The sequence below is a fragment of the Rhododendron vialii genome, chromosome 3a (assembly GCF_030253575.1).
Source record: "Rhododendron vialii isolate Sample 1 chromosome 3a, ASM3025357v1".
NCBI classification, from domain to species: Eukaryota; Viridiplantae; Streptophyta; class Magnoliopsida; order Ericales; family Ericaceae; genus Rhododendron; species Rhododendron vialii.
In genome coordinates this window covers 15,393,395-15,416,997 of record NC_080559.1, presented here as the reverse complement: position 1 = coordinate 15,416,997, position 23,603 = coordinate 15,393,395, and the positions used below count along the sequence as shown (strand labels likewise).

General features: G+C 38.7%; 1 protein-coding gene across 3 annotated transcripts; it reads left to right on the top strand.

The window, feature by feature from the left end:
• Positions 1 to 494: 494 nt before the first annotated feature.
• On the top strand, positions 495 to 23,479 carry LOC131318688 (OVARIAN TUMOR DOMAIN-containing deubiquitinating enzyme 9). 3 transcript variants are annotated; one of them, XM_058348618.1, is made up of 11 exons: positions 495 to 698; positions 9,902 to 10,255; positions 10,358 to 10,530; positions 13,651 to 13,724; positions 15,834 to 15,888; positions 17,621 to 17,695; positions 17,817 to 17,890; positions 17,983 to 18,031; positions 18,310 to 18,394; positions 20,094 to 20,150; positions 22,973 to 23,479. In XM_058348618.1, the coding sequence occupies exons 2-11, from the start codon at positions 9,928 to 9,930 to the stop codon at positions 23,020 to 23,022; spliced, it is 1,020 nt and encodes a 339-aa protein (XP_058204601.1). In that variant the 5' UTR covers positions 495 to 698; positions 9,902 to 9,927; the 3' UTR covers positions 23,023 to 23,479. The 3 variants fall into 3 exon arrangements, 2 of the variants coding, with proteins under 2 accessions (XP_058204601.1, XP_058204602.1); XR_009197784.1 differs by lacking the exon at positions 18,310 to 18,394 and adding an exon at positions 18,246 to 18,272 and having other exon boundaries at positions 500 to 698; XM_058348619.1 differs by lacking the exons at positions 18,310 to 18,394; positions 20,094 to 20,150; positions 22,973 to 23,479 and adding an exon at positions 18,200 to 18,267 and having other exon boundaries at positions 500 to 698.
• Positions 23,480 to 23,603: the final 124 nt, after the last annotated feature.

The window sequence follows — 23,603 nt, the reverse complement described above, 5'->3', positions numbered from 1 at the left end:
AAGGTAAACAAATTTGCACCTGTTATACATATACACAGACATGACATCCCTTGTGGCATCCATTCCATCCATTATACTAACCGGAGACTCCAGGTTTCGAGAAAATTTTCAGTGCGGGGTATCACATGGTGTCCGCTCAGCACATTCGGATTATTCATTTCGGTTTTAGACGACTCGAATTTGGAAAGAGAAAGAGGAAAGAGAGTGGTGGGGTGAAATGAGATAGAGAGTTTCAATCTAAACCGTTCAATATACTTTTAAACGGTCCAGATAGATTACTCGGGCACCACGTGGGCACGGCCACGTGGTACCCCACCCGGTACCCATCTCGATTCCCCTATCCAGCCGGACCTGATCCTTCCACGTGGACTCCTCTGCTAATGTTGTGCGCGTAGCATCTGGTTTTTTTGTTCCACTTGATAACATCTATGATAGATAAAACTGGGGTCCACCACCATATAACCAGATTTTCTCATTTCAGAAAAAAGCAGCACGCGAAAACAGAAGCAGACGCCAAAATCAACGGCTTCCGTTACGTTTCCACAGTTTCAAAAAGTTGCTCCATCTTTACCCTGTCGCTTCGATATACAGTACCATTGTACATTTTCAAACTCGTGACGTCGTTTCCTCTCTCTCTCTCTCTCTGTCTCTCAGCCAGACATCGGCGTTCTTTACCCGTTCGTTCTTCGAATTTCTAGGTTTGTATACCATTTTTCAGTTGCTGTAAAGGAAGATGATTATTATTATTATTATTATATGATTCTGTACATAGTAGTAATGTACACTATATCTGCTTGATTTTGATCTTGTTCGGTTGAATTTCGCTTCCTTATTCAATTGATACGAGTTTTCGGAGGTTTGGTATTAGGATTAGGGTTTGCGAATTTTCCGAGAATTTCGATTTGCCTGAAACTGGATGGAATTTGAGATTGCTTAATGCGTAAGGTTTCTGGATGGAATTTGAGATTTCTTAATGCGTAAGGTTTCTGGATGGATTTTGAGATTTCTTCATGTGTAAGTTTGGAATGCATAGTTGTTGTTGTAGGGATGGCAATCTCGCCGGAACTCTTGGTTACCTGAACCGTACAGAACCGATTGGTGCCATTTTTAACCGATTTCTTAACCGTGGTTTTGGTATTTGAATTTGAAAAACCGGTCGGGCCGGGCCGGGTCTTGGTTTCATGTGATAACTGCACAGAAAGCCGAACCTCAAACCGTAACTGTAACCGAACCACATCGTAATTATGCAAATACCCAATACATATACGCATTTATGCCCTACCTTCAATTTATACACTTTACCAATTTACATAATGGCCTATTTCTTATTGGATTTGGGGGTTTATACTTGAGATTAACTCTTTTTCCTTTTGTAAAGTTGTAAAGGAAGAGAGACACGTGGAATGGGAACCCAAAGATTTGAGTTATTTTCTCATTAACGTGAGATATGTATACAACACAATAAACTAATTGCACTATGGTCCTAGAGAATGGAACTAGTTACACAATAGAACAAATAATACACTAATTACAAATACACCCGTAATCTAACACTCCCCCTCAAGTTGGTGCGAAGATATCTATTAAGCCCAACTTGAGCACAATAGGGTGAAAACTCTTACCACCAAGCCCTTTTGTGAATATGTCAGCTAACTGATCTTCAGACCTCACAAACGGCATACATATCAAACCCTCCTTCAGCTTCTCCTTGATGAAGTGTTTGTCAATCTCTTGTTGGGATGAAATCTATTTAACCTGAGCGAGAACCGAGATGCGCGCGGGTCAGCCTTTTTAGGGTTTCGGTCCATTGTATGCTTATGATATAAAAGCAAAGCTAGGGCTGCCTCCTTTTGTAACTCTGACATATTTTTTATCATAGTGAAACACCCCAGCACCCCGTGGACGTACGATTGAGTTCATCGCTCAAGTCGGAACCACGTAAAATCTCTGTGTCTCTCTTTTCTCTGTTTGTGATTGTTTTCTCTTCGTTAGTTTGTTCTTTGATTGTGTGTGTCGATCGTGGGTTTGCGCGCTCGAATCCCCAACATCTCTATATGTTTCGTTCTGTCATGCTGAACAGGATTATGAGCAATGTTAATCGCAGCTTTATTATTACAGTAGAGTTTCATAGGACTATTATCAGGAATTCCCAAATCACGTAATAAGGTTTGGAGCTACGAGAGCTCACAAACACCATGTGTCATAGCTCTATATTCAGCTTCTGCACTAGACCTGGTGACCACAAATTGTTTCTTACTTCACCAAGTAACCAAATTGCCCCCGAGGAAAGTATAGTAGCCAGAAGTAGAGCGTCTATCATCCACAGAACCAGCCTAGTCGGCATCTGTAAATGCCTCTAACCGTAGGTGACCATGATTGGAGAACATAATTCCTTTCCCTGGAGTTGATTTGAGATACCTCAAGATACGATAAACTGCATCCACATGTGAACTACGAGGGTCATGCATAAATTGACTAACAACACCCACTGCATAAGTAACATCCGGTCGGGTGTGAGCTAAGTATATCAGTCGACCTACAAGTCGTTGATACCTCTCCTTATCTGTGCGCTCCCCCACATCTCCACTAAGATGATGATTAGCCTCAATAGGAGAAATTGCAGGTCTACAACCCATCATACCTGTTTCTTCTAAAAGATCAAGTATATACTTCCGTTAGAGATAAAAATACCTCTATCAGACCTTGCCACTTCCATTCCAAGAAAGTATCTCAATGGTCCCAAATCCTTAATCTCAAATTCTTGAGCCAGACTAGATTTAAGATTGAGAATCTCAGTCACATCATTGCCTGTCATTAGTATATCAACATAAACAATAAGGACAACAATCTTACCAGCACCTCCCTTGATGAACATAGTATGATCTGCATGGCTCTGTTTGTAATCAAACCTCAACATAGCCTTCGAAAATCTGTTAAACCAAGCTCTAGGTGATTGTTTCAACCCATAAAGAGCCTTCTTTAATCTGCACACATTTCTCTCAGTCTCAGAGGAAGAAAAACCTGGTGGTACATCCATATACATCTCCCCTCTAACTCCCCATGAAGGAATGCATTTTTCACATCAAACTGGTGAAGAGGCCAATTCAAATTGACAGCACAAGAAAGTAGAGCTCGCACACTGGTCATTGCTATTGGAGCAAATGTCTTCTCGTAGTCAATACCATAGGTTTGAGTAAAACCCTTGGCAACAAGTCTTGCCTTGTATCTCTCTACTGTACCATCAGCATTTTGCTTGACAGTGAAAATCCACTTGCATCCCACTGATTTCTTTCCCCCTGGGAGTGACACCAGCTACCAAGTGCCATTCTTTTTCAAAGCCGTCATCTTTTCTATCATAGCTCTTTTCCACTCAGATATCATGAATGCATCCTGCCAATTTTGTGGGATAGATATAGAAGAAAGAGACGAAACAAAAGTATGGTACGAAGGAGATAAACGATCATAAGAGACATACTGGGAAATGGGATGTTGAGTACATGACCTAACACCTTTCCGAAGAGCAACATGAAGAGTATCAGAATCAATAATAGGAGGTTCAATGAGGGAAGATTCATTACCAGATGAGTCAGCTGAGGAGTCCGGAACTGAAGCAATGGATGGTGATTGGCAAGGTGGCAGTGCACATAAAGATTTGCCTTTGCCTTTCTTTTGATATGTTGCCAAGGTAGCAGGCCATTCACTAGGTCTATGCCTGTTTCCATCCACTCATCCACTAATGTCCTGTGTTGCACTACCAACAGACACTGGTTCCACTCCAAACTTCTCCTTCTCCCCCTCACTATGAAAAGGAAGTGGTAAAGACCATGACCCTTGATTCTGAAACATCTCTTCCTCCCTTATTTCTTCCTGACTAGCTAACATGCTGCTCCCCTTGAAGAGATGGAGTGGAGGTTGAGTAAAAAGACGTGGTTTCCCAATAAGTGACATCCATAGAGACAAAAAACTTTCTAGAATGAGAATCATAACATTTATAGCCCTTTTGGGTAGGAGAATACCCAACAAACATACATTTATGGGCTTTAGGACCTAACTTGCCACCCGAAGGGTGAGGAGCATGAATAAAACACACACAACCAAAAACTCTAAGGGGAAGAGTCAAGACACGAGAAATGTTAGGGATACACTCAATAGGAGTTTTAAAGTGGAGAACACTAGATGGCATACGATTGATAAGATAAGATGCACTCAAAATCGCTTCTTCACATAAATATTTGGGAATATTCATGGTGAATAAAAGAGAGCGAGCAACCTCAGAAAGATGACGATTTTTGCATTCATCAACTCCATTTTGTTGCGGAGTGTCAACACAAATTGTTTGAAAAAGAATACCATTTTCATCCAGAAAAGCCCTAAAATTCCTATCGATATACTCAGTGCTATTGTCACTACAAGAAAATACTTCACTTTTTGACTTAAGTAAATACACCAAAGTAACATGAGAATAACAGTTAATAAAAGTGACAAACCACCGAAAACCTTTAAGAGAGGTAATAAGGGAAGGACCCTAAACATCAGAATGAATAACCATAAAAGGAGAGGCACTCTGTTTATTAATAGGTGCATAAAATAAACGTTTATGTTTTCCAAGCTCACAAGCTTCACAAAAAAACTGACTCCTAGAACATTGCTTAATTAAAGTAGGGAAAAGTTTCTCTAAAATCCCAAAAGAGGGATGATCTAATCTATTGTGTCACTGATGTAACATAGAAAGAGCTGAACTCATATCTGCTTGCTGAGCAAGACTACATGACATAGGTGAACGAGGTGCAAACTCCAAAAAATAGAGGCCATCCTGTGCTTTACCACTGCCAATCACTTTGCCTGTGTCTAGTTCTTGAAAAATACGATGAGTCGGAAAAAATGTCACTAAACAATTTGCAGAACGAGTAAGACTACTTACGGACAAAAGGTTAGTGGCAAAGTTTGGAATATGTAGATTTAAAGAAAGGAAAATAGAGGGAGAATAGTGAACGGAACCTTTCCCTGAAATAGCAGAGAATGATCCATCTGCTATTCTGACCTTATTCTTACCAGAACAAATAGAGTAAGAATCAAATACAAAGGAACAACCTGTCATATGATCTGAAACACTAGAATCTATAATCCAAGGAATAGCAGAAGAGGCAGTAAATGCACTAGCCTGAATACCTGTGTGAGCAAAATAGGATGAAGTGGGACTTGCTATAGAAGTAGGAGCTATAGTAGATGGAGAATCAATCCGAGCCATTAGGCGCCTGAGAGTTTGCATCTCCCCCTGAGAAAAGTCACTAACATGATTAGAAGACGCCTGAACCCCAGTACTGAACCCAGAATTCGGCAAGGTAGCAACCCATGTAGACTCTGAAACATGGGCCTGGGTCTAAGAACGCATGGGACCACGACCGCGACCACCGCGTCCACCCCCTCTCCCACGAGAGGGACGACCATGTAACTTCCAACAGAAATCCCTGACATGGCCGGTGTTGTGGCAATGATCACACCGGAGTGACTCTCAATCAATAGGCTCATTGCTAGCTCCAGACTGTGATTTACCACTCTGTGGAACAAGCCCACCCTGAGGAATGGCAACCAAGGCAGAACGATCAGAAGTAGGAGTATGCACGATAGCATCCTTCCTACTTTCCTCCTGCTGAACAATGACATAGGCCTCTCCCCAAGAAGGAAACGGAACACGATCCAACACCTACACTCTAATCGGATCATATTCCATATCAAGACCTGCAAGAAAGTCATAAATACGCTCTTTCTCTATCCTCTTCAGCCAATTTGTAGCATCAACAACACAAATAGCCTGAAACCCCTGATAATAATCAAATTCCTGCCATGCTCCACTCAAGTCAGCAAAGTACACAACGACGGATCGATGATTTTGTTTCAATGTACGAAGTCTCTTCCTGAACTCAAAACACTGTGCATCATTTCCTTGCTGAGAATAGGTTTGGGCTACAGTAGTCCAAATTTGATGTGGAGTATCAAGGAGCAGGAAAGTATGACGAAAATCAGCTCTCATAGAGTTAAACAACTAGGTCATGACTAATGATTTTTGAGATTTGAACTTCTTGAGTTCAACCGCCTTAACAGGTGAAGTAACAGGGCCCTCAATGAACTCTGAAATCCCTTTGGCTTCAATAGCTAAAGTAAAAGCGCGAGACCAAATTAGGTAGTTGGTACCATCTAACTTAATGTGGCAAATATCCAGAGGAGAGTTATCCATAGTCCCTACATGACTCAACTCATCCTTTATACTAGCGGAAGCTTTTGTTTATCATCCGACATTTCAATCAAAACTCAGATGATGACAAACTACGTAGAATAAGAGAAATAGGGGTCCGGTAAAAACTTGATTATTCTGACCCAACTCCAAATAGGTGTAAACAACCCTTACCCAGTCCAAACAAGAGCAACCGGATTTGGTCCGAGCCTATCCGAGTGTAACAGAGGTTGTCGGAGGTCAAACAGAGGTTGCTAGTCCTGACCTAATAATTTCCGAGAACAAACAAAAATTGCCGGAGGTTGCTGGTGATCTGAGATGGCTAACGGTGGTCAGAGATGACTGGTGGAGGACCTGCGGAAGTCGCTGGTAGTAGTGGTGGACCTACGGAAGTTGGGCTGGAGTAGGAAAGGGGGCAGGCGATGGCCTAGGTTGGTCAGTGAGAGTCCCGGAAAACGCAAAAATCCTTCAACGTCACTGTTCTGGAACGAAATCATCAGAACACATAAACCCTAGGATCGAACCTGGCTATGATACCATGTAAAGTTGTAAAGGAAGAGAGAGACGTGGAATGGGAACCCAAAGATTTGAGTTATTTTCTCATTAATGTGAGATATGTATATAACACAATAAACTAATTGCACTATGGTCCTAGAGAATGAAACTAGTTATACAATAGAACAAATAATACACTAATTACAAATACACCCGTAATCTAACACCTTTTTAATGGGAAGCTATAATATTTATTGTGTGCGGATTATGGGGTCCTTTAGGGCTTGTTTGTTTTGGGTTTTGAAGGAGGTTTGAGTGTAGAGAGGTAGATAGAGAAAATCTATTGGAGACCGTGTGCAAGGGTTTTAAAGCCCCCAAACGAACAAGCTCTTAGTTTCTGTACAAAGTCTATTATATTGCAACAGCGGATGCATTGTTGGGGATTGGGAAATTGAGATTTTTTGGGGCCCAAATTAAACCCTGGATTGAGGAGTTGTGATATGAGAATTTTAGGTTTCTAAAGATTTACTTTGCAGTTGGATGTAGAAGCAATACAAAAAGCTATATAAATGGGTAGTGGCGATGAACTTATGCCTGTCTGATAAGCTGTATAATTCAATTTAACTTTGTCCCTGATGAAAGTGCTTCTTTTTTCTTTTAGTAGTTTTCTTTTTAGAAAGGTTGGTGTGACATAAAGCTCTTGCATTCCTCAAGGCAATGTTGTCATGAACTTGAGTAATGAAACAGTTTGACCATTTCAACCTATGTAAAAGGATCTTACTACTTGGTTCATAGCATGGGATTTAACGTTCCATATTGCAGCCTGTTTGTTTAAGAGGAAAGAAAGATATGTGTTCCACTGAGTTTATTCATCTGTCTCTATCTCTCTTTACATATGTGTGTATATGTACACACACCACACACATACGCATACACTAGTTTTTGATGCACACGCAAAGCATGTGCAATTTCCACAAATAGATTACTACAGGCTTAAAAAACAAAGCAAACTGAAAAAGAAAAGCGAACAAAAGAACAGAACACCCAATTGTAGACATATAAAATACAAATTTCAACAGAATATCTTTTTGTAGGTGTATCTAGATATTTGCAAAGAGAGTACCAAAACTTACAATGAAGATCTTTGTAGGTGTATCTAGATAATGGAAAATGGAAATCCCACCCTCGATAGCTTCCAGATGTGAGAAGTACATGTACGGGCATGCAATGCAGAAATGGAACTGGTAATTGCAACGGCGAAACATGGGGGTGGATTAAGATAAATGCTATATTGGATTTACAGATTCGCCCTCAACAGTTAAATTAATTTATGGCAGTTGTAGTGTGTGGGCAGTTCTAATTTATGGGTGTTTATGAGAACCCAAAAAGTGAGCCAACTTCAAAATTTGTCTACCCAAAAAGGGGGGGGTTCCCTTCGTAGTAGAAATAGATTTTGATATAAATAGTAATATGTGTGTCTCTGTGTGTGTGTGTACAGAGGCTTGGTTTCATGAAAATGGAATTCTTATGGCCATCCAGCCACCATTCTTGTGGGCAATTAGGTCCTGTTCTTGTCTTTGCCTCTAAGGAGAAAGAGAGGGAGGGAGGGAAGTGTTGCCAGATATCATGGCTTGATGTATGAATTGAGTAAAGGTACTTATAGAATGTGAAGGGAAATGAATGAAGAAAATCATTTATTTGTTAGTTTTTAGATGAATGGTTTGAGGTGGGAAACAAAGGGACTGTTAGGATTTCCGTATCCCACGTTGAATATGTGGATCAAACTTGTCTATCTTGTGAAGATGAGGAGGGACCTATGCCACTTCGCATGTCCCATAACTGTACGACATGGTTACAGAGACCATTTAGGCGTGTCGGTGCTTCTTAACCTGGGACTCTTTTAGCTATGTGCTATTTAGGGGTTTAACAGACGTTGCTCAAGTATGGACCACTTTTCAGTTTCACTGATTAGATGTCATTTGAGCTTTAATGGGGCGTGGAGTACCTTGGAGCTTCTCCTTATGTCTGCGGTATATTTCATTACTTTGGGAAACAAATAAGGAAATAATTTCATTTTGTGCAGTGGAAAGTTTATTTTGAGAGGACTGCATTTGTCATGGCGTGGTAGAAAAGAGGTTACATTGGGACTTCTTAATTTAATACCGTTTATATATGCTCGTTTCATAGGCAGAATTTAGAAGCTTTAGTGTTTTCCTTAGTTCATTTGTATAGACAAATATTGGGTCAGTAATCGTAAGTCCGAGTTACGAAAATAGTGGAAAAGGATGTAAATCTGTTGTCTAATCAGATTTAACTCATTAGATTTGTTGCTTAGATGGATTTAAGGTGGAAGCCCTGACTATGTTTCTATGGTAAGCAACAAAACAAGCCTTATGTCAGTGTGGCAAAGTGGGCTGCTTGATTAGTTAGTAAGAGATACGTAGCCAAACATCTGGTGAAAGTAAAAATTGCTTTCGAAGAAAATGCTTGATTGTATAATTTCCATGTGATGCACTCTTTAGTACTTTGGAGTATGGTGATATATAGAGGCGGCTCAATTTGTCTCAAAATCATGACCTGTAAAAGAAAAAAATTTAAGAAACTCTGGAAGGATATTACTACAAGACGTCTTTTCTACAAAGGCTAGAAGAGTCTCTTGAGAACTTATTGAATTATGGAATTTTGATGCTTAATTCCATTTTTGGAGCACTGGATTGAGAGGCAGATAGTCTTACCAAATCAAGTTTCTTTTTTGAGAGGGGCGGGCGGAAAGTCAGGGAAGTTGTCTGCTGAGAAAAAGGAACGGTTGGTTTGTTCTTTTCTAATAAGTTCGTATTTCTCAGATGGATAATGCTTTGGTTTCTAAGTTGTTGATGATTCATATGATTGGTTTTTGTATTCTTCTTGTTGTTTGAGATGACCTCAATATGACAAATGCTTTTGTTTTTAAGTTGTTGACGATTCATCTGATTGCATTTTGTAATCTTGATATTCTGAATGATCTCAATATGACAAATGCAATGAAAGATTAACTACAATGGCCTGTGCTGGTAATTTATAAATTGGAGCTGAATATTCTAGTAGGAGAGGTTACTATTTTCTTTGATAGTAATTATAGTCTGAAATTTAATAATGAAAGAATGCAAAACCAAAATATGGCTGTTCTTGGTGCAGAGCCTTTCGGGAGATAATACAAGCAGATGATTATGTATGAGCAAGATCCTGATGTTGTTCGTTGGGGTCTTCATCTTCTAGATATTTGCCGTATACCTAGTGGTGGTTCCCCTGGTAGTTCCATTCATTATGAAAAGGATTTATCTCAAGTTGAATGTGTCAAAGAAGGATATTGCGAGACAAAATGCGACGAAGTGGAGAATGATGAGATCATTGCACATGCTTTACAAGAAGAACTATCACGACTTGCAGCTGCTGAAGCATCTGGATCTTCACAAGCTGGGGAAGAAGATTTGCAAGCATCCATTCTATCTCAGGACTGGCGGGTTCCTTCAAACAGACATTTTACTGTTGGTACTTGGGAAAAAACAGCTCTACCTTTCCACAATTTATTCGGTTTCTATCTGTTTATCATTTTCCCTCTGGGTTGTTTTCATAATATCATTTCTACTGTAGAGCATGGGGGTGATCATAGAGACACAGATGAAAGGGGAAATTCTGGTTCATGTTCTAGCCTGGGAGAAGAATCGAATTTTGTCGAGAGCCAGCCATATTCCCCGGAGATAGCAAATGAGTCTGTTCTTGATGGTGAAGTGGGCAAGAGGTTGAATCAGATGGTTCCTGTTCCTGTATGTGTAGCTACTTTGTAGTTCTATTCTTTCCTTATATACTTTCAGAAGTTCATTATTTGCTAGTCTACTAGACATTGGGAAAAAGATATTTATATGTAATTGTAAATTATAATAACCCTACAACAAAAAAGAATGCAGTGCAGTCAAATGAAAATTGTTGGAGAACAATGGCGTACTCTGATAGATATTGACATGGTTGTATTCATGCTATAGTTAATAAGAAGTTTATGAAATTGATATAAAGTATGAAAACTTGCCAAAGGAAACGATTGGGGTTTAAACGAAAATGGTATTGGTACCGACGGGGTCGGTACCGAAATCGTAGGGACGGCCGCGCCGGGCCGTCTCCGGCCACCGGACGGCCGATCCGAGCCGTCCAAAAATTCTAAAAAAAAAAAAACGAGGGGGCCTACGCGAGAATCAACGGCATCCGAGGTGTGTAGGGTGCTTGATCCGGCACCCCTTTTTCGTGTATATATGTATATATGTGTGTATATACATATATTCACGAAAAAAGGGTGCTCGGATCAAGCTCCCTACACACCTCGGATGCCATTGAATCTCGCGTAGGCCCCCTCGTTTTTTTTTTTATAGAATTTTTGGACCGCTCGGATCGGCCGTCCGGTGGCCGGAGACGGCCCGGCGCGGCCGTCCCTACGATTTCGGTACCGACCCCGTCGGTACCTGTAGCACTACTTGGGGTTTAAATATTCGCATGTTTTTCTTCTATAAAAATAGTAGTTTAATAGTTTCTCGAATGGTCATGTGTCAAGTATCCAGTAGTTGATGATACTGGAACTTTACTTTGCTTCTTTGCAGAGAAGATAGAAAGTAGCTTAATGAGATCGATTCACCTCGTGATTGTTTTCTTGACTAAATCATTTGTTTTTTTCCTTGCGTTTGGCAATACATATGTATCTGTATATCCATCCTTTTCGTAAGCAAATTATTATCTTTAGACTTTATTATACGTAATCATGAAGTATCGGTTCGTGGGCTTTCTCAACTTGCCTCTGTTGCCTATCCATGACTTATGCTTTAACCGTGTAAATGAGCAAGTGTACTACATAGAGTCTTCACTGAATTAGCAGCTTGCACAGGAAGATTGAGTTCAGTTCATCAACCTATAAAGCTTTGGATTGCTTGCTATCTTTCTGTGTGCTATTTTGGATACTATACATTATGACGTGCATGAAAATGTGTACATTTTGTGGGAATGCAATTTATATATTTTGTGGCAATGGTTGTAAATGTATTGGTGCGTTATGGAAATTGTGTGAGCCATGCATTAAAATCTAAGGGTGGATTTACGCATAGACATTCACTAATGTTGACATGCACAAGCACATATCCACTTTCTTGTTTAATTCCTTCTAGATACTATTTGTTGTTGCGACATTGGTCATTCTTCCATGTAATCTCCTTGTGTACAAAAGAGACTTGGATACCTCCCCTTCCCACCCCAAAGCAAGATTAGCACCCACATGAGCAAAGCGACTTAAGGGACTTATTTTCTCAATCTTTCGAACGTTTTAGTCGCTAGTCATCATCCATAATATTTTGTTACGTATATTTCCTCTACACTGTGTTGCTGAGCTTGCTTAGAAGACTGCATTTAGTGCCTTCATTCAAATGTCTATTGCCAACGTAATTACACTTCAGGATATTATATTCTGATTCACAAGATAATGGAAAGATAGGTTTAGAATTGGAGCAGTCGGTTTGTGGGGATGAAAATCTTAATTAACAGCTGAAGAGGTCATTACAGACCATTAGTTTGCCAATCCTTATGTTGGGACATATGGAGTGGCTTGCCTTGTACTCAAACCCTTGCTTTCAGGCTTTATTGCCGGGGTAAGCCTGCAAGCCCTCGGTCTTGGGCAACCCCAGGCAACCAAAATTAAATACTAAGCTAGATCATAAGTACAAAAAAGTTTCCCATAGTAGCACAAACTATTCGCCTGGTGTAGTGGTCACTGCAGCTGTGAAAGCTCCAACTGGGCTGAGTTTGATTCCCAGGCCCCCCACCCTCCTCTTTTCTTTATTTCTCCATTTTTTGTTCTACCTCCTTTTGTTTTCTTCTCAATCAACAATTTTTGTTCTACCTCTTTTTGTTTGCCTCTCAATCCACAATTTTTGTTCTACCACTTTTTGTTTTCCTCCCAATCCATGACATTACGAAAATCAAATTACTTTGTTGGAAATTTTCAGACTTAATAAATGCAACAATAATATATAAGTAATATGTCCTTACATTTGATTAAAAAAATATCATAGTTAAAATAAATCAAGCGAGCTAACCCGGTTTTTATTTTTATCTTCGAACTACCATTTCGCAAGAGAGATTAAAGCACTATAACCGGGGTTTACGTTTTGATATTGATTTTTTTTTATGCTATTCAAGCTAAAAAAACAATGTAAATTCGGATTTTTTTTTTTGTACTTGTATGTTTTTTTTTATTTATATTTTGTATGACTTAATAGTAAGTGGGCAACAAAGCATGAGGTTGGGCTAGGGCAACCCAAATGTGGGGGCCGGCACTGGCTATTACCACTCCACCCTACATGGATTCCTATTTTATTTAGATAATGGCAGTTCATTACTTCATCGTGGATTACATTGGGAAACAAGGAGGATATGGCTAGTGTATCTTGCCCTCGAAACTTTCCCTTAAATTTTTGAAATTAAGAGGAATATCACATACGAATCGTTTGAACTTTCTTGCTAACATGAACTCTTACTAAATTTTATGTATTTTGAGATGATGGGTCACTCATCTGATAGTAGAGAAACAAACAAGTTTGCTACTGTAAGTGGGAGCATTGTAAGATAATATTGTATGGAAGGTTATTCTTGTTGAGGACAAGAAATATTCATTTATGATAGGCAATTACCTGTTTGTCATAGATACCATGCTACTCCACAAAGGCACAAAGATGCATTAATGCTTTCTCTTACCAAGCTTTTTGTCTTCATGCTGGTCGGTGATTTATAATGAAAGAAAAGCTTTTCACATGTGTCGGGACATGTAATACGGTTAGTAGCCTACAAGGCTACAATCTTGAAAAGACTGGATTGGACTTGACATTGCTCTGTTTATTCCTGGCCTTGTGCAGCATGTACCTAAAATTAATGGAGACCTTCCCTCCGCGGATGAAGAAATGTCAGATCATCAAAGGTTGCTTGAAAGGTAATGTTTCGCACATTTCTCTTATGCTCTTTCTATTTTCATGTATTTGTCATCACACTGGTTTCAGTGCTCTGGGGGAGTACATTTCCCTTTGGGTTTCAGTGCTTATTGTTGTTATTTTAGCTGTGATCCTTGATTCTTGGATCTCCAAATTCAGTATTCTAGACAGGTGAGTTATCCTTTTTCATTTGTCTATATTCAGAATCACGTTATGAAGAAACTCCTATTTTTGTGGCCATCAGGTGGCTGCAACAGGATGATTCTTTTTGAAATGGGTTCTAAAATGCGCAAGACAAATGCACACTTTTCTATTTCGAAAGGAGAACTTTGGACAAAGAGTTGAAGTGTTTATGTTTTGCCTATGGTAATATATCTTGAGTATGAAGTACATAAATTCTTTTGCCGGGGAATGCCAACAAACACTTCACAGTGCTGGTTGATTCATGATTTTTCTATCGTGGAGATGTTGATATATTGTACATATGCTTGTTCATCAAACTTTTTAGTACTTCAAACCAAATACTACAGCGAGCTTCATAACTGTTTACCAATAGCCAAATATCCTTGCGTGACTGCCTTCCTCCCCCTCTGTGATATCCAAAGATAAAAGCCATCTAGCACTTGTATCACTTATCTTTATTCAGCGTATTCCTCCCTCTCTGTCCGGTTCTAATATGAAGAATGCAATAAGCCAATAACATTACTGAAGTCATTAAGTAGAAAGCCAACTAGGTTGAAAACCAATGGATGACAAGGGTTGATTGGTAATAACATCACGCAATTCATTTAGGCTAGTTGGGGGTTAGTATCGTGGTTGCGTTTGAAGCAGTTGATTGATTTTCTTCTGAAGATTGAGGTCAGTAGAAGTCATATTTGATCAGATATGGAAGTGACGGTGGTTGCTTGCAAAATATTGAAGATGATGAAATTAAGGTGGGTGTTATTTAGTGAAGAGGTTTATGAACTTTGCATTTCTGCTCAGCTTAGGGAAGTCCAGCTCTAAAGGGTGTCTTCCTGTCAGCTGTGACTAGTTGAAGCTGGAAATCTCTGAAGGCCACCTTCCAGATCTGGATTTTGCACTCCCTGGTCTTTGGTAACAAATTTGCCTAAGCTAGATATTGGCTTCGATAATGCAGGATATGACTCCTCATTAAGCTGGTGTATGTGCAATTCATGCCGGTGGCTCCAGGATTTAGAGCTATGGTGTTTTTAAGCTTAATTGAGTTTTTTTTCCCCATGGCTGTATTGAGATGATGAAGAATTTAGGGGAGGTAATTACTGTACAGTTTATGAGAGAGTCAATCTTAATTTTTCTTTTTTAGCGGGTTCTATATACAAAGCTCCATCAATGTTGAAGGAAGCCATCACAGTGGAAGTCTCGAATTCTCAAAGGGCACTCATACTTACCTTGAACTTCTGCCCTTTTAGTGATATCTCTTCATGCTATATTTTTTAGTGGCATGTTTAGTTGTGTGTGTGTGTGATTTCTGTCCGTTGCCTTTCTCTTCTTTTCTTGGACTATGAATGTTTATTCTTTAGGGTAATTCCTTGTTTTTTTTTCTTCCCCTTTTCTCTTCTAAAAGAAACCTTGCTCGGTCCTTCCAATCAGCCCTTATCTCTGCCTATTTTTTCTTGTTGTGGAAAAAGAGAAGGCAACCGTCTATTTGTTTGCCACTATTAGCATCCACATTTGTTGTTACAAATGATACTCTCTCCGTCCCGATTTGTTTGTCCACTTTTAGACTTTTTGAGAGTGTTTGACCCCTAAAAAAATTGTCTATAATTTTCAATTCGTAATGTTTTGAATATGCAATACGGATCTTGTTTGGTAGATCTCAATTAGTTTTATTATACAAAGTCTTCAAAATTATAAAAAACATTATAAAATATAAGATATAAGTATATTTTTGAAAGACACAAATTTTGATAACTGGACAACAAATTGGATGGAGGGAGTATCTAGAAATAGTGCATAACTCAAGTCCTTTTGATCCACCTGCATATCTTCCTTATGTCTTTGCTTTCTGTTCACTTTTTATTCAATATTTCAATCCACATAAATTGGTCCCAATTAAGTATTTTCAATACCAACAACACTGATCTTTTCAGATTGCGTTTGTATGACTTGGTGGAGCTTAAGGTTCAAGGAGATGGTAACTGTCAAGTTAGTTCTTATCCTTCTTAATGCTGTAATTATACGTTGCCTAGTTATATGTGTACATGGATGTATGAGTTATTTTGCTCAGTATTCTGTATACCTGTCCTTGGTTTTAAGAGATGAAAGTGAACTTATAAAGCTATTGTGGATGATGATATCCTGTATTGTAACTTTACTTTCTGTATCCCATATATGATGTATGTCATTTTGATTCCATTACCTGGCCTGAGTTAATGATCACTAGCTTTTTCTACCCTGTGCTATGTGCGAATTGCATTTGAAATTTGATTTCCTTTTATTGTCTTTTACTGCATCAATTCCCATCTACAAAGCAAAAAGAATATAAAAGGAAGAAAAGAAAATATTCTGAAAAGTAATGAAAGAAACATAAAAGGGAACGTGATTTTCTAAATTTTTTCTTTCACCTAAGTTTCTTTGTATGTATCATCGAAATATACAACAACTAAATATGTATTATTCTTGCATGCCACTTACTGTTTGTTTTCAAATTATCATTTACATCATTCTGTGTAATTTCAATATTGATACTTGAATCAAATCTCAAAACGTCGTAGTTCAATTCTTTTCCATCAGTAAATCGTCCTATAAGCATTATCAATGAAATAACAAACTCCTACCACAACCATAATCTGTAGTAAGACTGTAAGACATACTGGCATGAAAAAAAGTCTTACAAAATTGGATTCATAAAAATATCCCTAATCTTCAATTTGTATTCAATTCCTTTTCCATCCTCATCACATTGATTCTGCAGTTGATCTGTTCTCAAATTCCCCGTTTCCACCATTGCATTCCGAATATAAAAGCACCTATGCAAATTGAAAAATCAGTTTGTTGCTACTTTTTGATTTGACATTATGGCCTTGCGGAATGCGGTTTCATGTGAATAAGTGAATGCATCCATAAGAAAGTTAGATATGTTTTGGAGAGTCTGTATGATGTAATATGGTAACACTGGCGGAGATGTATGAAGAACTGAAGATTCATTGTCTGTTGTAACTTGTAACAAATCAAGTAAACCTTTTTTTTTGGTCAAAAAATCAAGTAAACCTTTGATTATATGAATCAAGTGAAAAAAAATTAAGTGCGTGCAAACTGCAGTCAAGCCAAACAATGTTGAATAATGGAGCTTGTTAATTTCAGTAGATGCAGCATCATATTTGGGAGTAAGGAAAAGCAACAAGCCTCAAAGAAAGTAATCTGGACCATTCACAACCTGTGAAGAAAGAGGGGGAGGGGGGCATGATAGTGCTAGCAATACTAATTTAAGTTTCATGGGTAGTAATACAAAGGGGTAGTAAACATTTGGGCTACAATATTTGGTGGAGAAATTTAGCATTGCGGAAATTTTTTAGTTCTGAATTCTTAGTGTTCAACATATCATTATAGGAGCTAACCGTTTAAATTAGTGAGAATAGAGTTCACTCAAACATATGGAAATGTTGCCTTCCAATGTTAATAATCAGCTATAATCGGTTTCAACTTAGAATAGAAGAATTTTTTAACTGCGTAGTAATTGATTACTCATAGAGTCGTAGATTGCAATGATGCTGATTACCATTGCTTTTTGATTCGTTTGCGGATTAGTGATCCCTCCATTTTGGGATTATCGAACTAAAAAATTGTGGTAAACAGATAGTGGTAGATTTTGTTATATTCAACATCAGAAAAGCCAGTATAGTCTACCATTTATTATCTCCTTATTTTTATTTTGCAGTTCCGTGCTTTGTCAGATCAAATCTATCGTACTACTGAGCACCACAAACTTGTAAGAGAACAAGTAGTTGGGCAGGTTGGTATTTTTGCTTACCGAAAATAGGTATGACTTATTGTCAATTTTTTTCTATTGACATCATACAATTCTGTTGGGCCTAAAGTTTTGATGTCTGTTTTCAATGCATCAATGTCATCAGCTAAAATCACTCCCAGAATTGTACGAGGGTTATGTTCCAATGGCTTATGATCACTATTTACAAAACATCAGCAAGTATGGAAGCATTCTTTGCTTGAACTTTGTGGGATCTCTGCTTTTTATAGAACTTGGTCTTGCTCATATCCGTTTTGTGTACATGATTATAGGACTGGTGAGTGGGGTGATCATGTGACGTTGCAGGCTGCTGCAGATACGGTATTAGCAAATCTATCTCTCTCTCTCTCTCTCTCTCTCTCTCTCTCTCTCTCTCTCTCTTGTGGCTCTGTGTGTGTGCGCGCGCGCATCTCTAGCTATTTGTAATGATTTAAGACAGAAAAGCTTAATTTCTTCTAATCAAACTCAAAATTTTTTTTCCGAAATCAGGTACTTGTTTAGTATGAGTATGATTGTATTCACATTTTTAATGCAGGATGATATGAATCAATAGTGTGATGAGGTACAATGACTAATCCCTGATTGTAATTTTATTGCAGTATGGAGTCAAAATCTTTATCATAACGTCATTTAAAGATACTTGTTACGTTGAGATTCTTCCACACACTCAGAAGTCGGAAAGAAGTAAGTGATGGTGCCTTTGTTTGCTGTTGTCAAAACTGATACTGAATTGTTCTCTCCAATAGTTGTTGTGTCACTAAGGGCATGGGAAAGACAGTAAAGCAGGACTACTTTTATTTGCTTTTTTTTTTTTTTTTTTTTGTAAAGCTGGATTTCTGTGATGATGTCCTCCATTAGCTGGATAACACAAACATGGAGTAAGAGACGTAAGGTAACAAAGGATAAACAAGGTTCCACGAGTTGATATGCTATGAATTACTATTTAATCAACATCTAATTTCAAATGATAACAATATCTGTTTAAAACACGAAGTGCATGCTTCAAGAATAGGCGCACAGAGTCTTCTGGTGTGTGCTTCTGTTATAAGCACTAAAACTAAATGTAAAGCCGGATTTCTGCGATGATGTCCTCCATTAGCTGGATAACACAAACATGGAGTAAGAGACGTAAGGGAACAAAGGATAAACAAGGTTCCACGAGTTGATATGCTATGAATTACCATTTAATCAACATCTAATTTCAAATGATAACAATATCTGTTTAAAACACAAAGTGTATGCTTCATGAATCGCACAGAGTCTACTGGTGTGTGCTTCTGTTATAAGCACTAAAACTAAATGTTTTGCATTTCTACTGCAACATCTGGAGACTATTGGATTCGTTGATGAACAATGGTGTTATAGTTGTGAACACTACGTATTGTTCTTTGGTTTTGTGAAAAAAATTTCGTCACTCCATCGGTTGATGAAGTGAAAATTGGTTTGCAGAAATCGTAAAGATAAGTATTACCAGTACTGATCCCCATAAACTACGTGTGTTTGGAGAAATACGATCGGGGAAGATCTAACCGTAGACAATATTGCGCAAATTGGCTGCTCTTAGACCCCCGAACTTTGACCATTATGTGTACAAATTAGCTGCTCTCAGCCTCCAATCCGCTTGAGCTTTTGCCATACAAAATGTACGGCAAATGTATGCCAATCAGGCAATTAATGCTGAGGCCAAAAAAGGAGCTAAAGCATACTGTTCCCTTGGAAAGATACCATTACCTAAGAATTTTGGTTGACGCGTTTTGAATTGTTAAGTATTACCTTTCACACCCATGAAGGAAATTTGTTCAAAGTCTGATGCTAGGTTGTAAAAGAAGTTTATATGAAGCTCATTATAAAACCTGTTTTGCCATGTCGGCTTCTCAAAAAAGAATCTGGACCAAGTCAATTGTTGTAAGGGAACTTCATCTCGGGAAGAATACTCTGTATAAAGGGTTTAGTAATACGACTGAATGGCTGTAGATTCTGCATTGTGACTATTGAGGCCCAAATGAACCTACCTGTTACTGTATCATATAAGTTCCTCAGGATGCATTCTGTGGAGTTGCGGTCCAACATGGTTGCTATTGCTCTTAGGGTACCATTTTTGGTTCTTCCGATGTTACTTAACATTAACCCTATTGTCCGCTTGTTCCTTTTGATTTGCATTTTCTTGTGTTCAAGTTGTTTGATGTTGTTGTTATGCATTGCCAATCACATTCCGGTTTGTCCTGGCATTTATTTTGTGTTCCTTCTTACCAATATGGCACATCGATGTTCTTTTTGGCTTTTTGCTTTTTGTTTGTATGTTGATTTATCGTATTTATTTTTTTGGATTTTTAATTGTTATAAGAAGATGAGGTAAAAGTTTCATAATCTCCGTCTCATGCAGTTATATTTTTGAGCTTCTGGGCAGAGGTGCATTACAACTCCATCTATCCTGAAGGAGGTAAGCATAGATAAGATCATCATTACACGACTAACATGTGCTGCTTTGGCATTCTGTAGAAGTTTAAAATCACACTGCTGTAAACTCCCTTCTTACGAGTTATGAGCATGCATTCATAATTTTTCGTATATAATAGCGTGTAATTTACTATTTTTCTTGGTCATTTTATTTCTTATGGGAATTCTCAATTATTTCAAGAGTCTTAAAACTGCAGTGAACGAAGTGATAAATTCCATACTCTTTAGATCTATGCATACATTCACTTTATTTCTTCTAACTATCATTTGTTGGCTTGCTCGATCCTCCTCTGGCGGGTGATAACTTGGTCTCTTTCCCTATGCATTAAGCATATTCTTGTGTTATCAGTTATCACAAGGGGGGTTAAAAATCTTAAATGGAATATGTCCTTAAGAAACTGGGAAAAGGAAAATTGCTTTGTGAGGTTACCACTACCATGGTGATTGAATCTGCAATAGGGAGCCACTAGTGCTTAGCTTATGAACTTTGAAGGCAGTTTACAGAACGTGGGAGAGTTCACATTAGGGATGAAAGTTTTAACCGAAAAACCGAATAGACTGACCAAACCGACGCATTTTTTACAAATTCGATTGGTTTTAAGAGTAGTTCGGTTTGATTCGGTTTCAAATTTTGAAAAAATATGAGATTCGGTTCGGTTTCGGTTTTCAAGTAAAACGAACCGAAAACAACCGAACCGAACCGACACTTAACTCTTCCATTTGATTTTAATCCTAACCCTCCATTTGTTTAGTACTAGCTGCCAGCCGGTGATTCTCTCCACGTGCCCAACCAATGAACCAAGGAGGCAAGGAGTAAACTTGGACTGGAGTCTGGACTTCACCTCTGTCCTCTTCCCCCTCTCTCTGTGTCTATCGCCATCAATGGCTGTGATCTGCAAGCTCCATCCGAAACGGTGATGGTGTAACACAAATCGGAGTATCTCACCTCCTCAGTCCTTCATCTCATTCTTACACCTGAAATCAACTAGATTTCTCATTATTTTCCATCGATTGTTGCAAGAAGACGACCAAATGGGTGTGGCTGTGCCGCCTGTTCAGTGCTTGTTATCTATGCGGCATCCAAGTTCGATCTTCCTGCTGTCTGAAATCTCAAACCGAAAAACTGACAAAACTGATCGAACCGAACCGATTTCACAATCCCCGAACCAAACGGTTTCTCTCATCAACAAGTTGGTGTCGGTTCTAAATTTTGGAAAACCGATTGGTTCAGTTCAGTGGAAATATTGGCGAAAAACCGACCGAACCGAACCGATATCATCCCTAGTTCACATGCATGATTGTAATTTCTATCTCTTCTTTTCCTAGTATAGAGAAAGCCATTGTTTTGGGAATAGGGCTGCAAACGAGCCAAGCCGAGCCAAGCTTCACCATGTTCGAGCTCGGCTCGCAAAAATGTTTGAGAGCTCAAACTCGACTCGCGTGGCTCTCCAAATCTGGAGAAACTCTTGTGCGGAGCACGTGGAAAAGGAAGTGAGCTGGACTCTTTCTTTATACTGGTACACTGGGTGTGAGTTCTCAAGAACTTCCGATGCGGGACTCATTTTTTTTCCCTCACAATGAAAAGCCTACCTCAAGACTTGTCCCACATTGGTAAAAGATGTGCAAGGGTAGCTGTAGACATATGTTCGTGTGTGGTGGCTGCATAAGGCACGTGGAAAGTAAAACCCAAAGTTGTATATATTCAAAATGTATACATATATAATATATATTCCAAATACATATATGTATATGTACATGTACGGGGCGGTTCTGGGGACACCCAAAAAAACACCTAAAAAAACACCTCATAGTTTTCCGATCAAATTTTGATGATATGAGCCGCTCAATATGATCAGAACGTGATTTTAAAGGTATCCGTGAGAAATCAGCAAAAAAAATGACCGGGAAGGGCTTGATTCGAACAATTTCGAACGGTTTTTTATTGAACGGTTCAAATAAAAACTGCTCAAATCAAACCTTTCGCGGTCATTTTTTTTGCTAATTTCTCGCGGGCACCCTTAAAATCACATTCTGCACACATTGAACGGTTCGGATCATAAAAATTTGATCGGGAACTATGAGAATGAGATTATGGGTGTTTTTTTGGGTGTTTTTTTAGGGTGTCCCTTGAACCGTTCCGGTACACGTATATGTATATGTATATATACCAGCTTGCGAGCTCATTCGAGCCGAGCATCAAGTAGCTTGAGCTCGTTCATTTATTTGACGAACCGAGTTTGAACGACGACCCGCTTGCGAGCGTCTCTGTTCGTTTGCAGCCCTAGGTGGGACTTAGAATACCTCAACTTTCATACACTGAAACAGTTGAAGGATATACCACTTAAGCTATTAGGCTTCTGTATGGGTATCAGAAGTGGTACTGAAGAATGCTGAATGCTGTTGGAAGAGTCTACGTAGAAGAGAGTAAGTACCTATCTCTTTGTGCAGATAGAATCCTGGACTTATTTTCAGGATTTTTGTGACAAGTGATGACATTTATTAGAAGGCAACATACAATTATACTCTGGGGAGCAATAACATGAGGTTTCAGTGGATGAGGATTGCTTCCAGTGGCTCCAGTCACCTTCTTTAAGTAATTTTGAGGATAATGCATAAGATTGTGTTGTGGTACTATTACTCAATTGCATATTGGTTCATTTTCACCTTGCCTGGCCTTACCATCTAACGTGCTTTCATGATAAGAGTTGTTGATTTTGTGCCTATACATCTCTCTCCTGGGTTAGATGGCATCTATTACTAAGTTTTACAGTTACCAGATTTCTTGACACTTGCTTTATTCTTTAGATCTGCCGGTAGTAGAGGTGAAGAAAAAGAAAAGATGGTGGATGCTTTGATTATGCTTATGGGTCTGGCAGCCTATTTCATGCCGAACGATTTTATGCAGGGCAGAAAGCTTCTGTTTGTTGACCTTTTACCACTTTCTTGGTCCTTGGAGAGGAAGAAAAGCTATGAATGCTTTGAAGTTGGTCAACTGGGTATGCTCGTGGGGTTTGCAGCATATTTCTCACACAATTCTTCTAGCCACTGCAATTATGCTATGACTCTCCTTGTACATAATAGGTTCTCTTTTTTCTTTTTATTTATTTATTTCTAAGAATAGGTGTTTATTCGCTTCAGGCTTATTCCTGATTCCTTATTCCTTTTGAAACTGTTTTCCTAGATTTTTATCCATTGATTCATTTATAGCTTTCTCGGGAAGTTTTGTACGTCCTTGGGCAGGCAATTCTGTTTTTTTAGTGTTATATACTAATATAGCTGTGAATATGAAACACAAGCAAGCATCTTTCTTCTTCTTCCTCTGTTTCAGTTATCTCTATAAATTTCAATTTCACACCCATCTCAGTCTGGAGGCTACCAGTACTTCAAGCTGTTCGAATGAGCATGGTGTGGTAAGGCACTGTTTGAGTCATGGATT

Coding starts and splice junctions, on each gene's coding strand:
- LOC131318688 (XM_058348618.1), top strand. CDS start 9,928: ATGATTATGTATGAGCAAGATCCTGATGTTGTTCGTTGGGGTCTTCAT. Junction 10,256..10,357: donor AAACAGACATTTTACTGTTG/GTACTTGGGAAA, acceptor TTTCTACTGTAG/AGCATGGGGGTGATCATAGA. Junction 17,696..17,816: donor GAGAACAAGTAGTTGGGCAG/GTTGGTATTTTT, acceptor CAATGTCATCAG/CTAAAATCACTCCCAGAATT.